Consider the following 22,657-nt stretch of genomic DNA (forward strand, 5'->3'; position numbering starts at 1 on the left):
AGGAAAGGGGACAAGCATGGCTCCTCAGCCGGCCTTCCGTGTTGTGTCTCTCGATCTGTTGTGGCAGTTTTGGGGGCTCTTACAGACTAACTGGCCAGGGCTGACCTCTGTGTATCCAGATGCTGGTTCACTAGTGGGGCAGATGTAGTCTTCAGAGCTCCTGAGGGTCTCCCAGTGGCTCATGTCCCTGGTGCCCCCACCCGTCTCTTGCCACCAACCTTGGGCTGCTGGGTGGGCACCCCTCCCCCAGCAGGCATTTCTTGAGTCAAAGGACCAGAAGAGAGGGTCCAAGTCCTGTTTCCTTCCACTGTGTCCGCTATCTTCCTTCTGCACCACGTTGAGGGAACAGGCTGCTCTACTCCCACCCTCCCTCTGCACGGCCACTGATCCTTGTCTGAGTGGATGCTGAACTCCAGCTGTGTCTCACTCACCAGGGCTTGCAGCCTCACACAGGGCTGTACAGGGCACGGAAGCATGGAGCAGGGCAATGCAGCCCCAGGGATGGGCCACATCACTTCCCTGTGCATTCAAACTTCCACCAAAATCTTCCTTCACAGACGTCTTTGAGGGCTGCCGGGGCAGGAGAGGGAGTTGTGGGGACATGGATGGAGTCTGCCTTGAGAAGGGGTCTGGCTTGTCTCCTTGGCCCCAGCTCTTGGCTCCTCTCTTTAGAATGAATGCTTTAATCTCCAAGTCTGAGTCTGACTCATGAATTCAGAACAGCAGAAAAATTCTTACTTCCTACCCGTTCCTGTGGATGACAAGGTGCCTGGTGACAGGACGACTGAGCCTGTCAGGGATGACACTGCTGTGTTCAGCTTTTCACATCACCTCAGTGTCTCTGCTCTTCTGTTGGTCTTTTGACTTCTCTTCTGGGGCTCTCTGTGCAGACGCACCTTGGATGTGGACTTTCAAGATGGGCTCTGAGCTGACCCCATCAGCTGGTTGGCTGACCTCTTGGTACCATGCCATCACAGAAGCAGGTAATCAGAGAACAAATAGTCCTGTGGTGTTTAGAGTCTCCCTTAGTGACACCAAAGCCTCTGTTTGATTTCTCGAGTGGCAACAAAGCCAGAAACAGAAGGTGATCAGCACCTAGAATAGACCCCAGGTGTAATAACGCAGGGTTCAGGCCCTGGAAGATGCGCTAGAAGAGATGCGCTAGAAGATGTACACAGAAGTGAACTATCAAAGATGCAGGAGGTCGTCCTCTTCCTGCTTCTCCTGGGTGTACTGTCAGGTAGGAACTCCATTTTACCCCCTGACTTGGCCCACTCAGTTTGTTAGATATCATTGTGTGATAAAGTCCCTGAAGGAGGAAATTGCCCCTGGGGGGCCCTGTTCAAGTGTGGGACTGTCAGCATCAGGGAGCCTTGTGAGGCTGGGTGGGATATCCAGAGAAGAGGGTACCCCAAAAGCCCCATCTAATCCATGTTCATACGGACTGTTTCACTTCCCCTCTTGGCCTGTATAGTCCTTTCAAGACCTAAAGCTGGGGAAAGAACTTTCCTGGCAGAGCTTTGTGTGTACGTCAGCTAGTCTTTGTGCAGATTCTGGCCTTACTCTGGAGCTCTCTAGGGGCAAGCTGAGGTTGCCAAGTCACCCTATGTGGAAACTGAGGTACAGAGGGGCTAGCGCCTTAGTCCTGAGAGAAGAACATTTCTTATAGAAGGCAAAGATTCACCTCGTGTTCCTGGCACTCCCTCTTCCTTATTCAAGAGCTTCAAGAATCTTGGATGATTTTTCAGTGTTGTCAGCTTGGATTATTGAAATTGAGCTTTTTAAATTAAATCTTATTTTTGAATAGGTAGTATATGCATAATGTATGGAATCCAATCATATTACATTTGCAGATTAATTTAGGGGTAATTTACATCTTTGATGAGTTATACAGTAAAACACTTAGAGGAGTGTCTGTTATCTAGTAAATGCTTAGTAAATGTTACTGATTATGTATGACACTGAGTCTTTATATTCAAGAACAGGGTTCTAGAAATATGTTCAAGTCTTCATTTTCTCATGAGTATTGTGAGATTTTTTTCATATGGATCTTGCACATTTTGATTATATTTCTAGTTCTTTTTCTTTTATTTTTTAGCATTTGTAAATGAAATCTTCTTCTGCCTTTTATCTTTTAATTGATGCTTATATAATGTATGGAATTCTGTTAATGAATTATCTTATTTGTAATGATGTTTCTGTTGATTTTCATGGATTTTTCAGGTTTGAAAATAATAAATGTTTATACTTTTCCTTCCTTGTTTTCCTATATCTCTTTTCTTTCTCTTTTTCAACTACTGGCCCTATACCTTCAGACTGTTGTTAAATAATGATAAGAGTGTACACTCTTGTCTTGTTCTCCATAAAGCGTCATGTTAACTTTTGGTATGAAATAGAAATGTTTTATATGTTAAGGAGATAGCTTTTATTCTTATTTAGGCTATTCGCTTATAAATAAAAATGGATTTTAAGGATACTTGGACATCTCTTTAAAGAACTTTGGTAAACTGAACTATAGTACAGTAGTACTTACAAGAGCAAAATAGCTCGTCTTGATTTCTAATTGCGACAGTATGGTGCAGCGAGATCAAACTTAGGCAAGACAGAGCCAATTCATGTTTACATGTGGAAACCATACAATATAAGTGGTTAATCTGCTGAAAGTTTGGCATTCGGTTCACATCACTGAGAAGCTTACCTAAGATCTACTTTTATGCTGCAGCATCCTGTGGTATTCTTGCACTGCCCACAAAAATTCTTTGGGGGGAGAAAAACCATCAAAACTGTGATATGTCCAATGAAATCTTTAATCTTTGATAACCTTTAAAGCTTGGGAGTACTTAACAGCAGGTAAACGTGGAACATCTTCCTAGAATACCAACTTTACATTAAACATGTAACATCAAAGAACAAAAAAGTAAATGCACAATTATATTCACTTTTAACAAATGAGAAGTCCCTCAAGTTCCTGCAACCATTTGTATGAATTCATTGGACTTCGACAAGCTTTACATTAGAAAATGGTCACTTCTGCCAAAAAATGCAAAGATAATTCTTACCTGTTTGAAACATCTGAAGTAAATGCTACCTTTGACAGGTCACACAAATCTCATCTCTAGGTGACACTACCTAAGCCCAAAGCCAGGTGGGGTAGATGTTATTTTAGCCTAACTATCGATATTATTTACGCCTCTTAACAACTTATCAAATACAATACTGTTGACTCATCATTACATTTGTGTGAAATGATTCAAGTATACAGAAAATTAGGAGCATTTAAACTAATTGACTTCAAATTAAGTGGTAATAGTGAAGGCAATTCAAGTACTGACATGGCACAACTTTCCCTGTTAGTGGTTTTAAAATGCTCATTTAAACAGAAGATGAGTTCACTTGCTTAGATATTTGGAATACAACTTTATTCTGATTTTAAATGAAAAGGAATGGCAATGACAGTAACAAACAAGCTTCCACCTCTCAATACTGTCATGTGACTATGGCAGTCTTATATTTGAAACTCAAGGAGGAAACGACTGTGTTCCAAAACACCTAAATAGGCGGGTCCAAAAAATGAAGGTATTTTTTTTTAAACTGCCACATTCACTCCAAAGCCCATCCATCTCCTTCAGCATCCAAAGATTAAGCACGTGTTCTGCTTAGCTGTGTAATAAAGCGGCAAACACGCTGCACCACTGACGTCACAGGACAGTTGCCTATAAAACTCGACTTCCGACGCTGGGCCCCAGCTTCACTTTCTCACAGGTCATCATCTCCATCCGGGAGAGAAGTTGTCTGAGCAACCTCTAAATCGGCTTATACTGTGCTGTCAAGGCTGGGTCCATGACCACCTCTGGTGGGGCAAGAGCAGGCATGGCGACAAACTCCAGGTTAGGGTCTCCAATCGGTTTTCTAGCAAGCCAAAGGAAGGGCTTTTCAAAAGTAGCTACTTTTGGCAGAAATGTCATAGTACTGAAGATTCTTCTTTTGGTGGAAGACAGTTGAGTTTGCCTTAAACTTTCTGTCCTTAATATCCACTTTGTTGCCACACAACACAACTGGGATATTCTCACGCATGCGTACCAGATCTCTATGCCAGTTAGGCACATTCTTGTAAGTAACTCTTGCTGTTACATCAAACATTATAATGGCACACTGAGCTTCTATATAATAGCCATCTCTCAGTCCACCAAATTTCTCCTGACAAGCTGTATACTGTATATTGAACTTAATCAGTCCTCTGTTGGTATGGAACATAAGAGGATGGACCTCAACATTCAAGGTAGCTACATACTTCTCAAATTCACCAGTCAGATGACGTTTCATGAATGTAGTTTTTCCAGTACCATCATCACCAACCAATACAAGTTTGAACTGAACTTGGGGTTCTCCTTGGGCAGCCATCGCGGTTACTTCCAGAAGCGTCTCTGAGCCCATCTGACTGAGCCCAAAATGGATTTTTAAATCAAATTTTTTCTCAAGATCTATAAATAAGACTATTTGATTTTTCCCCTTTGATCTGTTAATAGATAAATAAATCACGGGTCTCCTAATAATATTGAACTCTCTTTAACCTTGAACTTTTAGAGGGCAGGAGGAACTGTGAGTGTGAAGTTGGGCCTTGAGCTGCTCAAACTCTTACTTGAATTAAACATTGGAGATTTTCCCAGAAATATAGGCTTTTAGGACCATAATCATTTGAGTTAAGAGGTGACATTTATTGTCATTAGGGGAAGAGTGAGGTTAGAAAAACCCAGCATCTCATACTGAAACATTATCATTTGGTATCTCCTCATCAGATGTGTGAAAGAAACATATCACAAAAATCTGCAAGAAATACTTGAGATTTTAAAATAAAAACCACATGCTAATCCCCAACCCCCCGCCTCCAAAAGACCACACACTGTACTGCACTTTTGCTTCCACGGGTCAAATACAATTTTTTGGAAGGTCTGCTGTGATGCAGACTGCTCCTCTCTTACTTTCTTAGGTGAGTCTGAAAACCTACTCCTTACCCTTGATCTCAAAAACACCAGGGTCACAGAGGATTGGGGGAGGGGAGCAGTCACAGTACCTGCCTTCAGCAGATTGGAAACAGGCATCACCAAAGTAACCACAGACAAAGTACCATTTTCCAGTATTCTGTTCCTCTCATTTGGTCTAACTGGTGTGTATCCTCCAGGTCCAGGCAAGTCCCACCCGTCCACGGAGCCTTCCCAGAGTGCCCTAGCTCTTGGTGGGTGCTCTTTCTGCTGTACTCTGCATGTGGATACAACATGTGTTTGCAGCTGGGTACATTCCTCTTGCCTGCACGTGGAATGGGTGTCAAGGGTTTAGTAGAGTACCTAACACAGAATAAGTGCTCACCGAAAAGTAGCAGGAGTTATAATTCATCCATTATGTGTCTGTCCTGGAATCCTCAACTGGAAAGCCAGCCCTACAATAACAGGTTTCATACTTCTTATTCCTCTGTGGTCTCTGAGTACCAACACATACAGGGTAGCTAATAAATTTTTGTTGTTGTTGATCATTATCCCTTTGGGGGCCTGTTTTTTTCCCTCCTCATTTACTGATATCCGCTAAATGCAGAAATTTAGATCCTCTGCCTGCTTAATATTGGCACTGAGATTGGCGTCTGTCTTTTTCACCTCCTATTAAGATGAGGGAAAGAAAACATTTTCTCTTTGGGATGCTAAAGTGTCCCTTTCCAGCAACAACTTAGAAAGCAAGGCCCTTAAAAAACATAAACTCCACAAGACTCAGCTGTAGCACAAGAAAGAGTTGGGGTAAAACAATCTCTGGCTCCATCAGTATCAAAGGAACATGTGTCACTCCTGGGAGATGGAGGACTTAGCAAAGGCCCCTCAGTGTATTTAAATCCACTGCACACTGAGACGGTCTCCACTTTGAGAAAGTCTCCAGGGAACTAGCTTTTGTCTGAGTCTCATGGAAATGAAAAATACCAGGATGTTTAATGAGAGAAGGCTCTCCTTGGTATCTGGAAGATCCACATGAACACAAAAAAGGTACCAGGCTCGTTGACGAGTTTTGTCCGCTGAGCTCCACATGTGAGGTCATCTTGATCTCTCTAGGGTGATCCACGAGTCTACCACTTGGGCCTGGCCCCCAGCTAGGTGAGTTAGGAAATCAAAAGAGACCCAAGGCTCAGTGTTTTACACTCCGTGAGGACCAGGTAGGTGTACGTCCTTCTTAATGCTCTCATCATTTGAAAAGGCAGGAAGATGTAGTCCATTTCCAGAAAGTCTTTCTGTGGGTGATTAATCCTATATATGGGATCCAAAGAATGTTACAAAAAGATTCCTCTTTTCTACCATGTCTCTTTCCTATTAAGACAACCTCAGAAAAGCAAAGGCCATCCCTCCTCTCAGCCCCACTTTCCTCTTCCTTTTCCAAGGGAACTTGGTTGTCTTTCCCTCACTCCCGCTGAAGCACTCAAGTTACTGGAATCTGTCTGCTTTTCCATCTCCACAGAGTTAGATGTTGGCAAGAAACCCGCCCTTCTCATTCTGAACCAGAGTGATGCTCCAAGACAAACACCTCCCTCTCTTGCTAATGATGACCTAGTGTCATTTACAGAATCATTAGAAGTCTCACCACCTTTTCTTAGCTTTTAGGCCAGGGCAGACCATCCCCAACCTCTAGGGACCCATGGTTACAATGCAGTGCTATTAGTCAGCAGGCTCCATATCTTGAACAAGAGTTAGTTGTGTGCAGGAACTTTAGCAAAGCCACGCAGACTAATTCCAGTCCTACTGGAATTCACTCTCATGGGTACCATGGGTGGTGCTCAGTCGACAAAACTCAGGTCAACAAGCCTGATACCTTTTTTGTGTCCTACCTTCCATTAGCCTTTCGGGGGCATGAGTCAGCCCCCCAAAGTGGGTGGGTGAGCATCCCATCCAGGAAGGTATAACACTGTGAAAATGAAAGACACAGGAAGATGTTGCATATACTAAAACAACAACATTCTATAATGTTTTATAGTATACTGAGCATATGCATGTTCTTATATGGTACCCATGAGAGTGAATTCCAGTAGGACTGGAATTAGTCTGAGTGGCTTTGCTAAAGTTCCTGCACACAACTAACTCTCGTTCAAAGCATGGAGCCTGCTGACTAATAGCACTGCATTGTAACCATGGGTCCCTAGAGGTTGGGGATAGTCTGCCCCAGCCTAAAAGCAATGTTCATTGATGAGGGTGAGATTGACGATTTGCCCCTGGTCTTGGTGAGCCCATCAGAGGGCTCTGCTGTTGGGGCTAGTTATGTAACAGGATGGTGCCTACAGGACCAGTGAAATATTCAATACAAACAGTTCCAGCAGAGACTCTAATTTGGATTCACTGTTTCCAAGGTATCAGTGATGTAGTTGGTGGTTTCTGGTCTGAGCAAGTACACTTAGCTATGGCCTTAGGGAAAGAAGATAGCAGGAGCCTGCTGGCTCTGGGCCTCTCCCGTCCTCTTAGGTACCTCTGAATGAGGTAGCATTCAGCTGGGACACACATCCTTACTTTAATGTAACTGCTATACCTTCTCCATTTTCTGTAATCAACTGTGGATGTGGAAACATTCTCGTTTGGGTCCTGTGCATCTCCTTGAACAATTGAACAACTGGAAATGTTTAATGGCCACTGCAGTGTAGCCCCACATCCCTGAGAGACAGAGTGGACATACGGACCAAAGAACTTGAGGGACCAGCCCAAGGCCACACAGTCAAGTAGCAGCAAAACTCAGATTGGCTCTGACTCCAATTCTCTTGCCCCTTTCACAACATTCCTCTGGATTCTTTCACTACGATTTTGATTAGTTACTAGAAGGAAGAGGCATGTATTGAGCGACAGCCTCAGATGAGTACTGCCCTGTGTACTAAAACAGAGTAGTAAGTCAGAGAGCAGCTGCATCCCCTGAGGGAGAAGAAGGAATGTCCCCACACTTCCTGAGCCACCTCATCACCTTTGGTGTCAGAGACCCAGGTGGCCAGCTTCGTCCCCTGGAACAGAGGCTACGGAGGCCTTCCTTATCCCAACGTGGGCTCCAGTGAGGGGGCCTCCTTGGACCCTTTCTGGCAAGGCAGTGATTTTGCTTATTTGGAAACAAGCAAACCCATCATCCATCGAAGCTCTCAGCCATAGGCTAGATGTTTCAGTGGGCTCAGTGACTGATAATCATTTTGTGTGCCTTTTCTTTTTCAAAGTGTACCCATCCAGCAATTCTAATTTGCTTCTTAATTAAGATGCATGTGTAAGTCAAATTCTATTAAAGCCTCTTTCTTGATCTCCAGCACTCAGACCACCAGAGAAAGTTCGGAAGGAAAGTGCATCATGTCTTAGGGAGAGATGGCCCCTGGTTCCTGGCCTTCCCTCTGCCGGGGAAGGCCTGATTAGCAGAGTGCCTTTGGACACATCCCTTAAACTTATCTGTAGAACGAACAAATTGAATATTTGGTGAATTCTGTACATTTTAATTGCTCTATTTTTAGAGTGTGGACCCTTGCTACTAGTTATTACTATTAATACTGTCACCACTGCTTTTAATAGCTAAGAAACTGGAGGAACTGGTTTTTGGACTAAGACTTGGGAGATCCCAGCTTGGCCACTTGCCTTATCAATGTCCCTGGAGTGTCTGCCTTAAAGTTTTTAGGATTCAGCTACACAACCCTGGCACACATAACCTTTTCTTGGGAGGAAAGACCACCAGATGAAGAGCAGAACAGGTCCGGCAAGAATGTCCGCAGAAATATTCACAGATACAGTCTGGCTTTATCCAGACAGTTTCCAACACAAAGTGCCTGAGGGTCCCTGGATAGATCCGCTTTTCCCTCCCCAATACTTCCCTCACCACCATAAGAAAGTGGGCCACTCGAGGGAGACCCGGGCAAGCCCTGTAAGTGTAAGGAGACAGCATGGAACCATGAGAAGGAGCCCTGCCCTTGGAGTCAGATGCCTTGGATTGGAAGACTGGTTCTTCTCTAGAATTAGCCTCTCAAACCCAGAGTTTATCAAAGTTATGATTAATGCAACAAGATCAAGGGATATACTACCCACAAAGCAAAGTAGAGGCTATCTGCTGGGGATATTTGGTGAGCAATCTCTCCAGTTTACCACAGCAAGGTTGGTGGCTGCAGTAATCTCCCTGTTGAGGTTGAGGTTGTGGGAACCTCTGAGTAGGGCTTAGCAAGCCTCTCATTGGTGAGACTGTACCCAGCTAATACTCCAGCACTGTTCCTTATGCTGTTCCCCTAAAAGGCCTCTTACATGTCACATCACCCAAATCTAATGTCTAGGTGGAGAGTCCAATCTCTTACCAGCCCCAGCACCGTCTTGCTATGGTGTTACCAGGTTATAGAATATCCACAATCCATCTCACGTGCAGGGTCATCCGACAAGCATGGATCAAAAGCCTAGAGACACGCAGTCTGCTATCTACAGACCCAGATGCGTGAACCAGGACCCTGGTGGCCACTTACTGGGTGTGTAGTCTCAGGGGTGTGAAGTGGTGGCAGTGATGCCTACTTCCAGGGACCACAGTTAGAGCAGATGAAATCAGGCATACCTAGCACGATGCCCAGTGCATAGGTGCTCAGTGAAGGTGAGTGGTTACTAGTTTTAGTCTGTTCCTTTGGGCTGTGCACTACCTTACCCTGGGCTATTCTCTCTCTTTTTAAAATATTTATTATCAAGCTCTTTACAGAGAAAGCTTGCCAATTTTTTTCAAAATTTTATTTATTTTTGACTGCGCTGGGTTTTTGTTGCTGCGCAGGCTTTTCTCTAGTTGCAGAGTGCGGTCTTCTCACTGCAGGGGCTTCTCTTGTTGCAGAATACAGGCTCTTGGGCACACGAACTTCAGTAGTTGTGGCTCCTGGACTCTAGAGCACAGGCTTAATAGGTGTGGTGCACAGGCTTAGTTGCTCCCATGGCATGTGGGATTTTCCTGGATCAGGGATTGAACCTGTGTCTCCTGCACTGGCAAAAGGATTCTTTACCACTGAGCCACCAGGGAAGCCCTAACCTGGGCTGTTCATGAGAAAAATCTAATGAGTTACATCTTTGCTTAAACATACATAGAAGCCTCTTTCCTTGTTGGTTGCTGCTGCTGCTGCTGCTAAGTCGCTTCAGTCGTGTCCGACTCTGTGCGACCCCACAGACGGCAGCCCACCAGGCCCCACTGTCCCTGGGATTCTCCAGCCAAGAACACTGGAGTGGGTTGCCATTTCCTTCTCCAATACATGAAAGTGAAAAGTGAAAGTGAAGTCGCTCAGTCATGTCCAACTCTTAGCAACCCCATGGACTGCAGCCTACCAGGCTCCTCCGTCCATAGGACTTTCCAGGCAAGAGTACTGGAGTGGGGTGCCATTGCCTTCTCCGAATATTTTCTTTACCTCCTTGTTGGTTAGAGAGGCACAAATCACTGCAGCAAGATCAGGTGGGGTCCTTGGAAACAAATTGCCAGTCTTTCCGTTTGCTCATGACTGTCTCGCCCTGCTGAGCCGAAAGGGAACACTCTTGTGAACAATTTGGCTGGGCAGGGCGGTGTGCTGGAGACTCCAATGGTGGGAAAAGAGGGCTTGAGGGAATTATACCCACAAAACCCAACCCACCAGAGCAATTGATTATTTTGCTCATTTTGAAAAACTATTTCAGGGAAATTTTTGCCTCTAAATACTCTAGACATACTATATTGCTGCTGGGTTTTTTTTAATCACAAGAATGCTATAATATTAAAGTCAATTTTAATAGATTAAAAAAAATCCATTTGTATTCACATCACCCTAAACCTCAGCTGTATTGATATTTCTGAGTCCTTGCACAGTCCTTGTCCATAAAACCAGATAATTCTGCCAGCAAAATATAACTTATGCATAATGCATTTTAGTCTCTAAACGAAATCAGATGATTTTAGATTTAGGAATGCTTGTATCAATGAATGTGTTTATATTTCAATTTTTCCTGCATTTCCACCTGCTCCTCTGTCTCCCCTCCCTCAAATTTGAAGTAAAAACATTCTCTTATAAAAGTCAATGTTTTCCCATGGCTTGTTTGTTTCTAGAAATTCTTCCACCCTGTAGATCTGTCCCGCCTGTACCTCCTCCGATTCTAGGGACTTTGTCCCCAGTGGTTAATGGTGGCCAAGGTTAGAAGCTGGCTGAGAAGGTGACCTTGGTGTAAATTTTGACTTTGTTACTTATTATTCACTGTATGTGCTTCAGCTCAGTTTCCTCATCTATAAAATGATGATACTACTGTTTATCCAAAAGGATTGCTCTGAGGAGTAAATGAGGGAAAGCATTTTACAGAATGCATTTATTTGGAACATTGAATAAGTGGCAATTGTATCAGTTTCCTAGGGCTGCTATAACAGATTACCATAAACTGAATAGCTTAACGCAGCAGAAATGTATTCTCTCACAATTCAGGAACCGAGAAATCTGAAATCAAGGTCTCAACGGGGTTGGTTCCTTCTAGACTCTCTGAGAAAGATGCTTCTCCACACCTACATCCTGACTTCTGGGGGTTGTCTGCTGTGCCTTGGTTTGTATCTGCATTACTATGGTTTCTCAGTTCAGTTCAGTCCAGTCACTCAGTCATGTCTGACTTTTTGTGACCCTATGCACTGCAGCACGCCAGGCCTCCATGTCTATCACTAACTCCTGGAGTTTACTCAAACTCATGTCCATTGAGTCGGTGATGCCATCCAACCATCTCATCCTCTGTCGTCCTCTTCTCCTCCAGCTTTCAATCTTTCTCAGCATTAGGGTCTTTTCAAATGAGTCAGTTCTTCATATCAGGTGGCCAAAGTATTGGAGTTTCAGCTTCAGCATCAGTCCTTCCAATGAATATTCAGGAGTGATTTCCTCTAGGATGGACTGGTTGGATTTCCATGCTGTCCAAAGGACTCTCAAGAGTTTTCTCCAACACCACAGTTCAAAAGCATCAATTCTTTGGCAGTCAGCTTTCTTTATAGTCCAACTCTCACACCTATACATGACTACTAGAAAAACCATAGCCTTGACTAGATGGATTTTCGTTGGCAAAATAATGTCTCTGCTTTTTAATAGGCTGTCTAGAGGAGGCAGTGGCAACCCACTCCAGTACTCTTGCCTGGAAAATTCCATGGATGGAGGAGCCTGGTAGGCTGCAGTCCATGGGGTCGCGAAGAGTCGGACATGACTGAGCGACTTCACTTTCACTTTTCACTTTTATGCATTGGAGAAGGAAATGGCAAGCCACTCCAGTGTTCTTGCCTGGAGAATCCCAGGGACGGGGGCGCCTGGTGGGCTGCCGTCTATGGGGTCGCACAGAGTCGGACACGACTGAAGCAACTTAGCAGCAGCAGGTTGGTCATAACTTTTCTTCCAAGGAGTAATTTCATGGCTGCAGTCAACATCTGCAGTGATTTTGGAGCCCCCAAAAATAAAGTCTGACACTGTTTCCCCATCTATTTCCCATGAAGTGATGGGACCAGATGCCATGATCTTCGTTTTCTGAATGTTGAGCTGTAAGCCAACTTTTTCACTCTCCTCTTTCACTTTCATCAAGAGGCTTTTAGTTCTTCCTCAGTTTCTGCCATAAGGATGGTATTATCTGCATCTCTGAGGTTATTGATATTTCTCCCAGCAACCTTGATTCCAGCTTGTGCTTCATCCAGCCCAGCATTTCTCATGATATACTCTGCATATAAGTTAAATAAGCAAAGTGACAAAATACAGCCTTGACATACTCCTTTTCCTATTTGGAACCAGTCTGTTGTTCCATGTCCAGTTCTAACTGTTGTTTCCTGACCTGCATACAGGTTTCTCAAGAGGCAGGTCAGGTGGTCTGGTATTCCCATCTCTTTCAGAATTTTCCACAGTTTATTGTGATCCACACAGTCAAAGGCTTTGGCATAGTCAATAAAGCATAAATAAATGTTTTCCAGGAACTCTCTTGCTTTCTCGATGATCCAACGGATGTTGGCAATTTGATCTCTGGTTCCTCTGCCTTTTCTAAAACCAGCTTGAACATCTGGAAGTTCATGGTTCACATATTGTTGAAGCCTGGCTTAGAGAATTTTGAGCATTACTTTACTAGTGTGTGAGATGAGTGCAATTGTGCGGTAGTTTGAGCATTCTTTGGCATTGCCTTTCTTTGGGATTGAAATGAAAACTGACCTTTTCCAGTCCTGTGGCCACTGCTGAGTTTTCCAAATTTGCTGGCATATTGAATGCAGCTCTTTCACAGCATCATCTTTCAGGATTTGAAATAGCTCAACTGGAATTCCATCACCTCCACTAGCTTTGTAGTGATGCTTCCTAAGGCCCACTTGACTTCACATTCTAGGATGTTTGACTCTAGGTGAGTGATCACACCATCATGATTATCTGGGTCGTGAAGATCTCTTTTGTACAGTTCTTCTGTGTATTCTTGCCACCTCGTCTTAATATCTTCTGCTTCTGTTAGGTCCATACTATTTCTGTCCTTTATTGAGCCCATCTTTGCATGAAATGTTCCCTTGGTATCTCTAATTTCCTTGAAGAGATCTCTAGTCTTTCCCATTCTGTTGTTTTCCTCTGTTTTTTTGCACTGATCACTGAGGAAGGCTTTCTTATCTCTCCTTGCTATTCTTTGGAACTTTGCATTCAAATAGGTATATCTTTCCTTTTCTCCTTTGCTTTTCACTTCTCTTCTTTTCACAGCTATTTATAAGGCCTCCTCAGACAGCCATTTTGCTTTTTTTCATTTCTTTTTCTTGGGGATGGTCTTGATCCTTATCTCCTGTACAATGTCATGAACCTCTGTTCATAGTTCATTCAGGCACTCTGACTATAAGATCTAGTCCCTTGAATCTATTTCTCACTTGCACTATATAATCATAAGGGATTTGATTTACGTCATACCTGAGTGGTCTAGTGGTTTTCCCTGCTGCTACTGCTGCTGCTAAGTCACTTCAGTCATGTCCGACTCAGTGCGACCCCATAGACGGCAGCCCACCAGGCTCCCCCGTCCCTGGGATTCTCCAGGCAAGAACACTGGAGTGGGTTGCCATTTCCTTCTCCAATGCATAAAAGTGAAAAGTGAAAGTGAAGTCGCTCAGCCGTGTTCGACTCTTTGTGACCCCATGGACTGCAGCCTACCAGGCTCCTCCATCCGTGGGATTTTCCAGTCAAGAGCACTGGAGTGGGCTGCCATTGCCTTCTCCAGTGGTTTTCCCTACTTTCTTCAATTTAAGTCTGAACTTGGCAATAAGGAGTTCATGATCTGAGCCACAGTCAGATCACCGTCTTGTTTTTGCTGAGTGTATAGAGCTTGTCCATCCTTGGCTGCAAAAAATATAATCAAACTGATTTTGGTGTTGACCATCTGGTGATGTCCGTGTGTAGTCTTCTCTTGTGTTGTTGGAAGAGGGTGTTTGCTATGACTAATGTGTTTTCTTGGCAAAACTCTGTTAACCTTTGCCCTGCTTCATTCTGTACTACAAGGCCAAATTTGCCTGTTACTCCACGTGTTTCTTGACTTCCTACTTTTGCATTCCAGTCCCCTATAATGAAAAGGGCATCTTTTGGGGGTGTTAGTTCTAGAATGTCTTGTAGGTGCCTGTTACTCCAGGTGTTTCTTGATTTCCTACTTTTGCATTCTAGTCCCCTATAATGAAAAGGACATCTTTTGGGGATGTTAATTCTAGAATGTCTTGTAGGTCTTCATAGAACCATTCAACTTCAGCTTCTTTAGCATTACTGGCGGGGGCATAGACTTGGATTACCGTGATATTGAATGGTTTGCCTTGGAAACGAACAGAGATCATTCTGTCGTTTTGAGATTGCATCCAAGTACTGCATTTCAGACTCTTTTGTTGACTAGGATGGCTACTCCATTTCTTCTAAGGGATTCTTGCCCACAGTAGTAGATATAATGGTCATTTGAGTTAAATTCACCCATTTCAGTCCATCTTAGTTCGCTGATTCCTAAAACGTTGACGTTCACTCTTGCTGTCTCCTGTTTGACCACTTCCAATTTGCCTTGATTCATGGACCTAACCTTCCAGGTTCCTATGCAATATTGCTCTTTACAGCATTGAACCTTGCTTCTATCACCTGTCACATCCACAACTGGATGTTGTTTTTGCTTTGGCTCCGTCTCTTCATTCTTTCTGGAGTTATTTCTCCACTGATCTCCAATAGCATATTGGGTACTATCGACCCAGACGGGAGTTCATCTTTCAGTGTCCTATCTTTTTGCCTTTTCTTACTGTTCATGGGGTTCTCAAGGCAAGAATTCTAAAGTGGTTTGCCATTCCCTTCTCCAGTGGACCATGTTTTGTCAGAACTCTCTAACATGACCCATCCATTTTGGGTGGCCCTACATGGCATGGCTTATAGTTTCACTGAGTTAGACAAGGTTGTGGTCCATGTGATTAGATTGGATAATTTTCTGTGATTGTGGTTTTCAGTCTGTCTGCCCTCTGATGGAGAAGGATAAGAGGCTTATGGAAGCTTCCTGATGGGAGAGACTGACAAAGGGGGAAAGTAAGTCTTGTTCTGATGGGGGGCGGGCCATGCTCAGTAAATCTTTAATCCAATTTTCTGTCGATGGGTGGAGCTGTGTTCCCTCCCTGCTATTTACCTGGGGCTGAACTATGGTGGAGGTAATGAAGATAATGGTGAGCTCCTTCAAAAAGTCCCATGCATGCACTGCTACACTCAGTGCCCCCAACCCTGCAGCAGGCCACCACCAACCCACGCCTCTGCTGGAGAATCCTGGACACTCACAGGCAAGTCTGGGTCAGTCTCTTGTGGAGTCACTGCTCCTTTCTCCTAGGTCCTGGTGCAGAAGGTTCTGTTTGTGCCCTCCAAGGGTCTATTTCCCAGTCCTGTGTAAGTCTAGCAGCTCTATGGTGGGGTTAATGGCGACCTCCTCCAAGAGGGCTTATGAGATTATACTTAGGGATGTGGGGAGAGCTGGTGTGATTTTGGAGTTCTCCAGTCATGCACATTCCATTCTCAATGTTCTCTGTATCTAACACTGATACAGAGAAGGAAAATAAACTCTTGAAGGCTCCCTGGTCTTTGTAAGACAGAGGATGCTGTGGCCAGACTGGGTCCTTCACGGAGGTGTCTATGTTCTAAGATATCACGTTTCCCTCTCCCTGGCTTTCTACAAAAGCTGGAGAAACACAAAAGGAAGCAGAGAGGTAAGAGGAAAAACAGCAGCTTTATTTCCAGAATGACAGAAGCAGATTTCGTGGTTGTATAGTGGTGGTTGTTTTCTTGGCTCCAAGAAGATCTCACATTCCCGTTTCCAGCTCTTGGCAAGAGTCTTCATTCTTGGGGAGTGACCGGCTTCCAGCTTTGCCCTGAGCTACGAGTTGAAGCCACAAACCAAGCTGCTAAGTCCTTGTTTTCAGGACAAGGCTTTGTGCTCATGACGTTTTGCATCCTTTTTAAATCTGCAGGCGGACAGGCACTACACCTAATCCACTTACCCGCTATGAGCAAAGTGGCAGAGAATTCTCCACCTGAGACTTCAGTGCACATGTTTGCTATGAAACTATCAGCATCACTGTCACCTGTGGTCCCAGGGTTCCCCCTGATAATCAACTCCAGTCCCCTCACTCGGGCCTTCAGGGTGAACTGGCTGTCGGACACCGACTTTGAGGTAAGCACTGTCTCATTCCCAAGGGAGCTGCTCACAGAGGGGCCCTGAAGATGGTATGGGTGGAATTCTGGATCAGTGGTCATTTTTTCCTCTTCTCCTGCTTTAATCTTCCCTCTTGTAAGATCTGGACATTCTGTTCCGGGCATTCTAGAGCCCTCTGTGCTAGATGCCCCTGTAGCTTTTGGACCTTTTTCCCTCCATTTAATCCAATCCAAATGAACAGTATGTTCAGTTTGTTACAAATAAAAGGCTCACTTCTTATTGCCAACCACCCTCATATGATAACAGGTGTTAGGAGTGCCAATGGTAGCCGAATTCTTCGGGTGGAATAGTTTGTGTAATGATCTCCTTAGAAACCAGACCCCGATGAACTAGTACCTGGTGATTCTTCAGTAGGAAATTTGTGAGAAGATGTTTCATACGGAAGAACACACCCTTAATAAAAATATAAGTCTGGATGTCTAGCCATACTGCGTGGCTCTTGTTCCTCTTGGACAATTCAGACCCAATCAATCACATTCAAGAGCTATGCCACTGCAGCTCTGTTTTCTAGTTTGTCATCTGGTCTTTCCCAAAGCTGTCACTTCTCCTTAGGCAGGATGAACCTACTGATTGCATGTTTTCTACTGACAACCTCAAAGGCCTTCTAAGGATGTCTTTAGGGTGTAGGGACCCTGTTGAAGTGCATTCTCTCCCATGTCTACCTCATTCCTCAGTGGGCACAGGAACCTCTCCTACAGTCATCATCAGCCCTGCCCCAGCTCCCACCTGCCATTGTTCTGGGTTCTAGGGGTACCCAGTGGGCCTGCTTGGTCTGAGCTTGGCTGCCTCTCTGAGAAACATACAAGGTATTCTTAAACCCAGCTGATGATTAGAGTCACTAAGGGAACTTTCAAAAAGTGTGCATATCTGGGCCTCAGAACACACCTGTGGAGCCCATGGACTTGGGGGCCAGAGCCCAGCATCTTGTATTCTCCGCACCCCAGGGGCGGGCCTCTGGCATGCAAGGAGCACACATTCAGGCAACCTCCACCTCAGTATCCAGTGCACATTCCTGGGGCCCAGCTGCCGTTTCTGTGACTTCCCTGCCTGTAGACCTGCTCCCTTGACATCTGGTTCATCTTTAACAGCTGCTGCTCATCTGTGCCTCTAGGCCTTGCCAATTGTTTACACTTACAGAGCACACAGTATACGCTGGACGCTGCGGAAAGGACTTGACATGTGCTCTTTTGTAATATTCACAACAATCCAGTGATTTTATTTGCATGATTGTCCCCTTTGTACAGATAGGGGAAATGAGGAAAAATTTAGTAGACGTGAAATAACTTGCCCTGTGTTGCACAGCTATTGCTGTGCTGACACTGGAAGGCAGGCAGTCTGGCTTTAGAGCTCTATTTTTTTTAAACAGCTCTATTGAGATATAATACACATAGCATGTAATTCACCCATTGAAAGTGTACAGTTCAGTGGTTTTTACTCTATTCACAGACCGTCACCACAATCCAGTTTTAGAACATTTTCATCCCCCCAAAATGAAACCCCAAACCCATTAGTAGTCACTCCCCTGTCTCCTATCCCCCCTGGCCCTGGTAACCACTAACCTACTTTCTGTCTTAATGGATTTTCCCATTCTGGTCCCTTTGTATGAATTGAATCATATTGTATTTTTTTTTTAATGACTGGCTTCTTTCACTTAAGCGTAAAGTTTCAAAGGTCACACATGTAGCAAGGATCAGTACTTCATTCCCTTTAAATGGCTGAATGATACTCCACTATATGGATATACCACATTTTGTCTATTTGTTCATCAGTTGACAGATGTTTGGGTTATTTCCACTTGAGAGCCCTCTTTCTCAGCCTCTTGCAGTCTATTGCCTTTAATGATGAGGATGACCAAACTATTTCAGATTGTCAGAGGTTTCAAAGCACATTCACATCCTGATCTCTTAATTGTTACTACTAACACTGATATTATCACTATTAAAATTGTAAATCCCTATTTTATAAAGAAGATCACAATGAGACAGCAAGGTTAACTGATCTGTCTGATATCACAGAGCCAGAAAGGATGAAATAAGAACTTGACTCAGGTCTTCCTACTCCCAGTCTCAGGCTCTGTCCCCTCCAATTGCCATGCACAGCTATTACTGTTTGGATAAGTATCCAAATCTTTCACTATCATATCTCCCCTCCTACATCCCATGTGATTCAAACAGGGCTGTCAGTCAAGGAGGAATTCCATCCTGTTCCTGACCTCTACAAATGGAGAATGTCTTAGCCACTCCACTGATCTGGGCTTAAATGTTCAGCATTTGGTCCCAATCCTGGTGCCCTCCTGGCACCACAGCCTGCAGCTACCCAGGACCTTGTGTCGGTACTAGAATGGGCCACAGGTTCACACGTTCTTAACGACTGGTTGCTTCTCCCCCAGAAACTACCCAATATCATCAAGTATCCCCTCCAGGAAGATCCTATTCTCCAACCCAAACTGCTCACAAGGGCTGTTCCTACAGAACATGACAATGCCATCTCCATGGCAGAACCTGACTCCTGGACACTCTGCAGGGTCACCTAGCCATGAGGTTCTGGGGTCTCCAGCTCAGAGGTCTGTCACTCTTGGCCTTGGGACTCAGTCGTGTAGGACTTCCTAAGGGTGACCTCCAGTCATGCCAGAGGCCAGGCCACCCTGCTTTGGGACACAGCTGCTGAGACTCGGGGAGTGAGGAGGATTAATGATGGAGGCGTATGAGGGGTATGAGGAGGATTAATGATGATGATGACAGTAACTCACATTTACGGAACACTTAACGTATGTCAGGAATTCCCCTAAACATTTCTGTGAATTCGCTCATTTAATCCTCATAACAACACTATGAAGTGCTATGCTATTATTGTTTGCATATTAAAGGTGGGGAAACTGAGGCATAGAGAGGTTGGGCAACTTGCCCAAGTTCACATAGCTAATTGGTGGCAGACTTCAGATTTGAGATCAGGCAGGCTGGCCCCAAGAACCCCTGTTCATCACTCCCACACTGCACTGCCTCATCATTGCCCAGCAAGATGGATGCCTGAGGCTCATCGCTGGGGTTTCCTCCTGGAGCAGCACTAAGAAGGAAAACTCCCAGGAGTCAGGGAGGTGTGACAGCCGAGCTGCTAGAGCAGGCACTCTCTGAGGTCACGGGGCAGCCGCGGCTGCTCCCCTGCCATTAGCACACCTCTGAACTTGATACCCCTTTGTCCTTATCTGCTGTCATGAGAACTGTGGACACTTTAGATTTGCTCAGTCTTGTCCAAAACAACCTCAAACCTAAAACCAAACATTGTCTTTTACCAAAACTCTGCAGCTAGTTTGCCCACCATCAAAGAGGCTCCATCAGGGAATTCCCTGGTGGTTCAGTGGCTAAGACTCCATGCTCAATGCAGGGACATGGGTTTGATCCCTGCACAGGAAATTAGACCCCACATGTTGCAACTAAGAGTTCACATGCTGCAATTAAAGATTACACATAGCACAGTTAAAGATCCCACGCACCACAAGTAAGGCCTGGCACAGGCAAATAAATACTTTTCTTAAATGGTGGGGAGGGGGCTCCACCACTCTCAGCCATGATTCTTGGAATTCTCTCCCCTCCCTGCCCTGGTCTCCTGATGCATGAAATAGGGGAAGTTTTCCCAACCTATAACCTAGTTGTTGTGATGATTAAATAAAATACTCCACAAAACAGCTTGGCAAGAGCCTGGCACATGAACATTTAATTCATGCTGGTGTTAGTCACTTAGTCATGTCGACTGTTTGCAATCCATGGACTGTAGCCCACCAGGCTCCTCTGTCTCTGGAATTCTCCAGGCAAGAATACTGGAGTGGCTAGCCATTCCCTTCTCCAGAAGAGGACACTTAGCAGAGGATGGTTTTGATCCATTGACCTCTGGGTTATGAGCCCAGCATGCTCCTGTTGCACTACTCTGCCGACAAACAAACAAGCAAGGCATTTCCTTTGATCCAAAATCAAACCAGCAACTTAAGGATGTCCACATCTATCAAGTCTACACTCCTCTGCTCTACCTGCTGAGCTATCGAAGGATGCTGATAAAGACAACAACAAAAGCAACTTTTCCATGTATTGGCAGCAACCCAATTCCTCTGGTTCCAAGAGACAACATTTGAGACCCTTACTTGACTGTTCTAGTTCCTTCCTCTAGGATGATTGAGCCAGTCCCAAGGAGAAGGGCTGTCAATAGAGAACACTATGGTGAAGGGTCTGGAAGTGTGGGATTCAGAAGAGGGCTCCAGGCTTAGCTGGAAGCTAGGGGGTAAGTCAGGAAGCAGAGTCGATAGTCGTGATGGGGGAGCAGCTCTGATGGGTACCCATTCACTGAACAGTTTTCAACATCTAATGACAATAAAAGGCAACATTTGCTGGGTGCTCACTCAGCCCCAGACAGTGATCTAAGTAACCCATGGATTAGCTCGTGGAATCCTCACAACCCTAGGAAGCAGATGCCATCAGTATCCCCACTTTACAGCTAGGGAAACTGAGACACAGCAAGGTTAAGCCATGGGAAGCCTGGGCTTTAAAACCGGTCTGGCTCCAGGGTCTAAGCTCTTGACCTTCGTGTTATGCTGCCTCTCACTGCCCATGTGCCAAGCAGAGAGGCAGGTTATCTCCACTTGTGTGGCACCTAGGCTGACCCTACTTGTGGATGGTGACAGGAGTACTGCGATGTCTCTTTCAACCCTCCTCCCTATGTGTTCCCTCCACAGCATGGGTTCATTCACATCCGTGACCATCCTCTCCTCTCATAATCAATCCAGATTTATGCAAAGTCAAACATGACACCCACCACCTCCTCCATGAAGTCCTTCTTGACTAAACACATCTCACAATGAATGTTTTCTCCCTGAATTTCCACAGTACCCTGATCTAGCTCTTTGTTTTCATATCTTGTATTATACTCCAGCTGTTTAACTAGGGTGAGACTTATTTACCTAATGATAGTTATGAGGAAACAAAATTGGGGAAAAGTCAAGTAATGTTCCCAAGGTCACACGGAAGTCCAGCAATGGAAACTGGATTGGAGCTAAGTGTTCTTCTCAACAGAGAATACTGAAGGCCTCCTTGCCTGGCCCCAGTTGCACTAATAACCAAAAGGTTATTAACTGAGACATAATTAAGACATTGATGAAATTTAGTCCTTGATGTGCAAAGGGCTCTGGGCTTTCTTGGAGCTCCACAGCTATGCTGGTGGCAGGGATATGCATGTTGATGTGAGGGGTCACAGGCTGGCCTCCAGGTAACCTCAGCAGGGCCCTCCCACTACACACCACGGAGGCTCCTGCTGGTCACAGACTAGATTCCAGTGATATGTCTCTGGCCCTGGTTCTTGGTGCCCCTCCCACATCTCCAAAACACTTGTGCAGAGCACACGTTTCCTACAGTGGGAGAATGTGTGGAAATACACCCCCAAACCCAAAGAGGCTATTGATATAAATAAATATCATTTCTTCTTTCTGCAGATTTATCCTTCTCCTCTTATTTAGTCTTAGATATGGCCTTGGAAAATTAGAAGGGAGAAATGAGTGAAGAGGCAACTTAACAGCTATCCCAGGGAAGTGAGGCATCTTACTCTTAAAGAAGAGGAAATCAGGGAGGGGAGGAGCCAAGATGGCGGAGGAGTAGGACGGGGAGAACACTTTCTCCCCCACAAATTCATCAAAAGAGCATTTAAACGTCGAGTAAATTCCACAAAACAACTTCTGAATGCCGGCAGAGGACATCAGGCACCCAGAAAAGCAACCCAACTCTTCGAAAGGAGGTAGGAGAAAATATTAAAAACAAAAAAAAAGAGACAAAAGAGGGAGGGACGGAGTTCCGTCCCGGGAAGGGAATCTTAAAAAGAGAGAAGTTTCCAAACATCAGGAAACCTTCTCACTGCCGAATCTGTGCCGAGCTTTGGAAGCACAGAGGGCAACATAACAGGGAGAAAAAATAAATAAACAATTTAAAACTCGC

The 22,657-nt window shown here is 44.8% G+C and overlaps 1 protein-coding gene and 1 pseudogene across 4 annotated transcripts in view; one reads left to right on the forward strand and one right to left on the reverse strand.

Moving 5' to 3' along the window:
* The first annotated feature begins 1,073 nt into the window (after positions 1-1,073).
* CDHR3 (cadherin related family member 3) overlaps positions 1,074-22,657 on the forward strand; it is a 77,428-nt gene continuing 55,844 nt past the window's right edge. For all 4 annotated transcript variants that reach the window (XM_019958667.2, XM_070787739.1, XM_070787740.1 and 1 more), the window contains exons 1-2: positions 1,074-1,240; positions 16,444-16,646. In XM_019958667.2, coding sequence (XP_019814226.2) covers positions 1,195-1,240; positions 16,444-16,646 — 249 coding nt within the window. In that variant the 5' untranslated portion in view covers positions 1,074-1,194. The remainder of the gene's footprint in view (positions 1,241-16,443; positions 16,647-22,657) is intronic.
* Positions 1,234-7,006, reverse strand: LOC139182696 (GTP-binding nuclear protein Ran-like; annotated as a pseudogene).

The sequence above is a fragment of the Bos indicus genome, chromosome 4 (genome assembly GCF_029378745.1).
Source record: "Bos indicus isolate NIAB-ARS_2022 breed Sahiwal x Tharparkar chromosome 4, NIAB-ARS_B.indTharparkar_mat_pri_1.0, whole genome shotgun sequence".
Taxonomy (NCBI): domain Eukaryota; kingdom Metazoa; phylum Chordata; class Mammalia; order Artiodactyla; family Bovidae; genus Bos; species Bos indicus.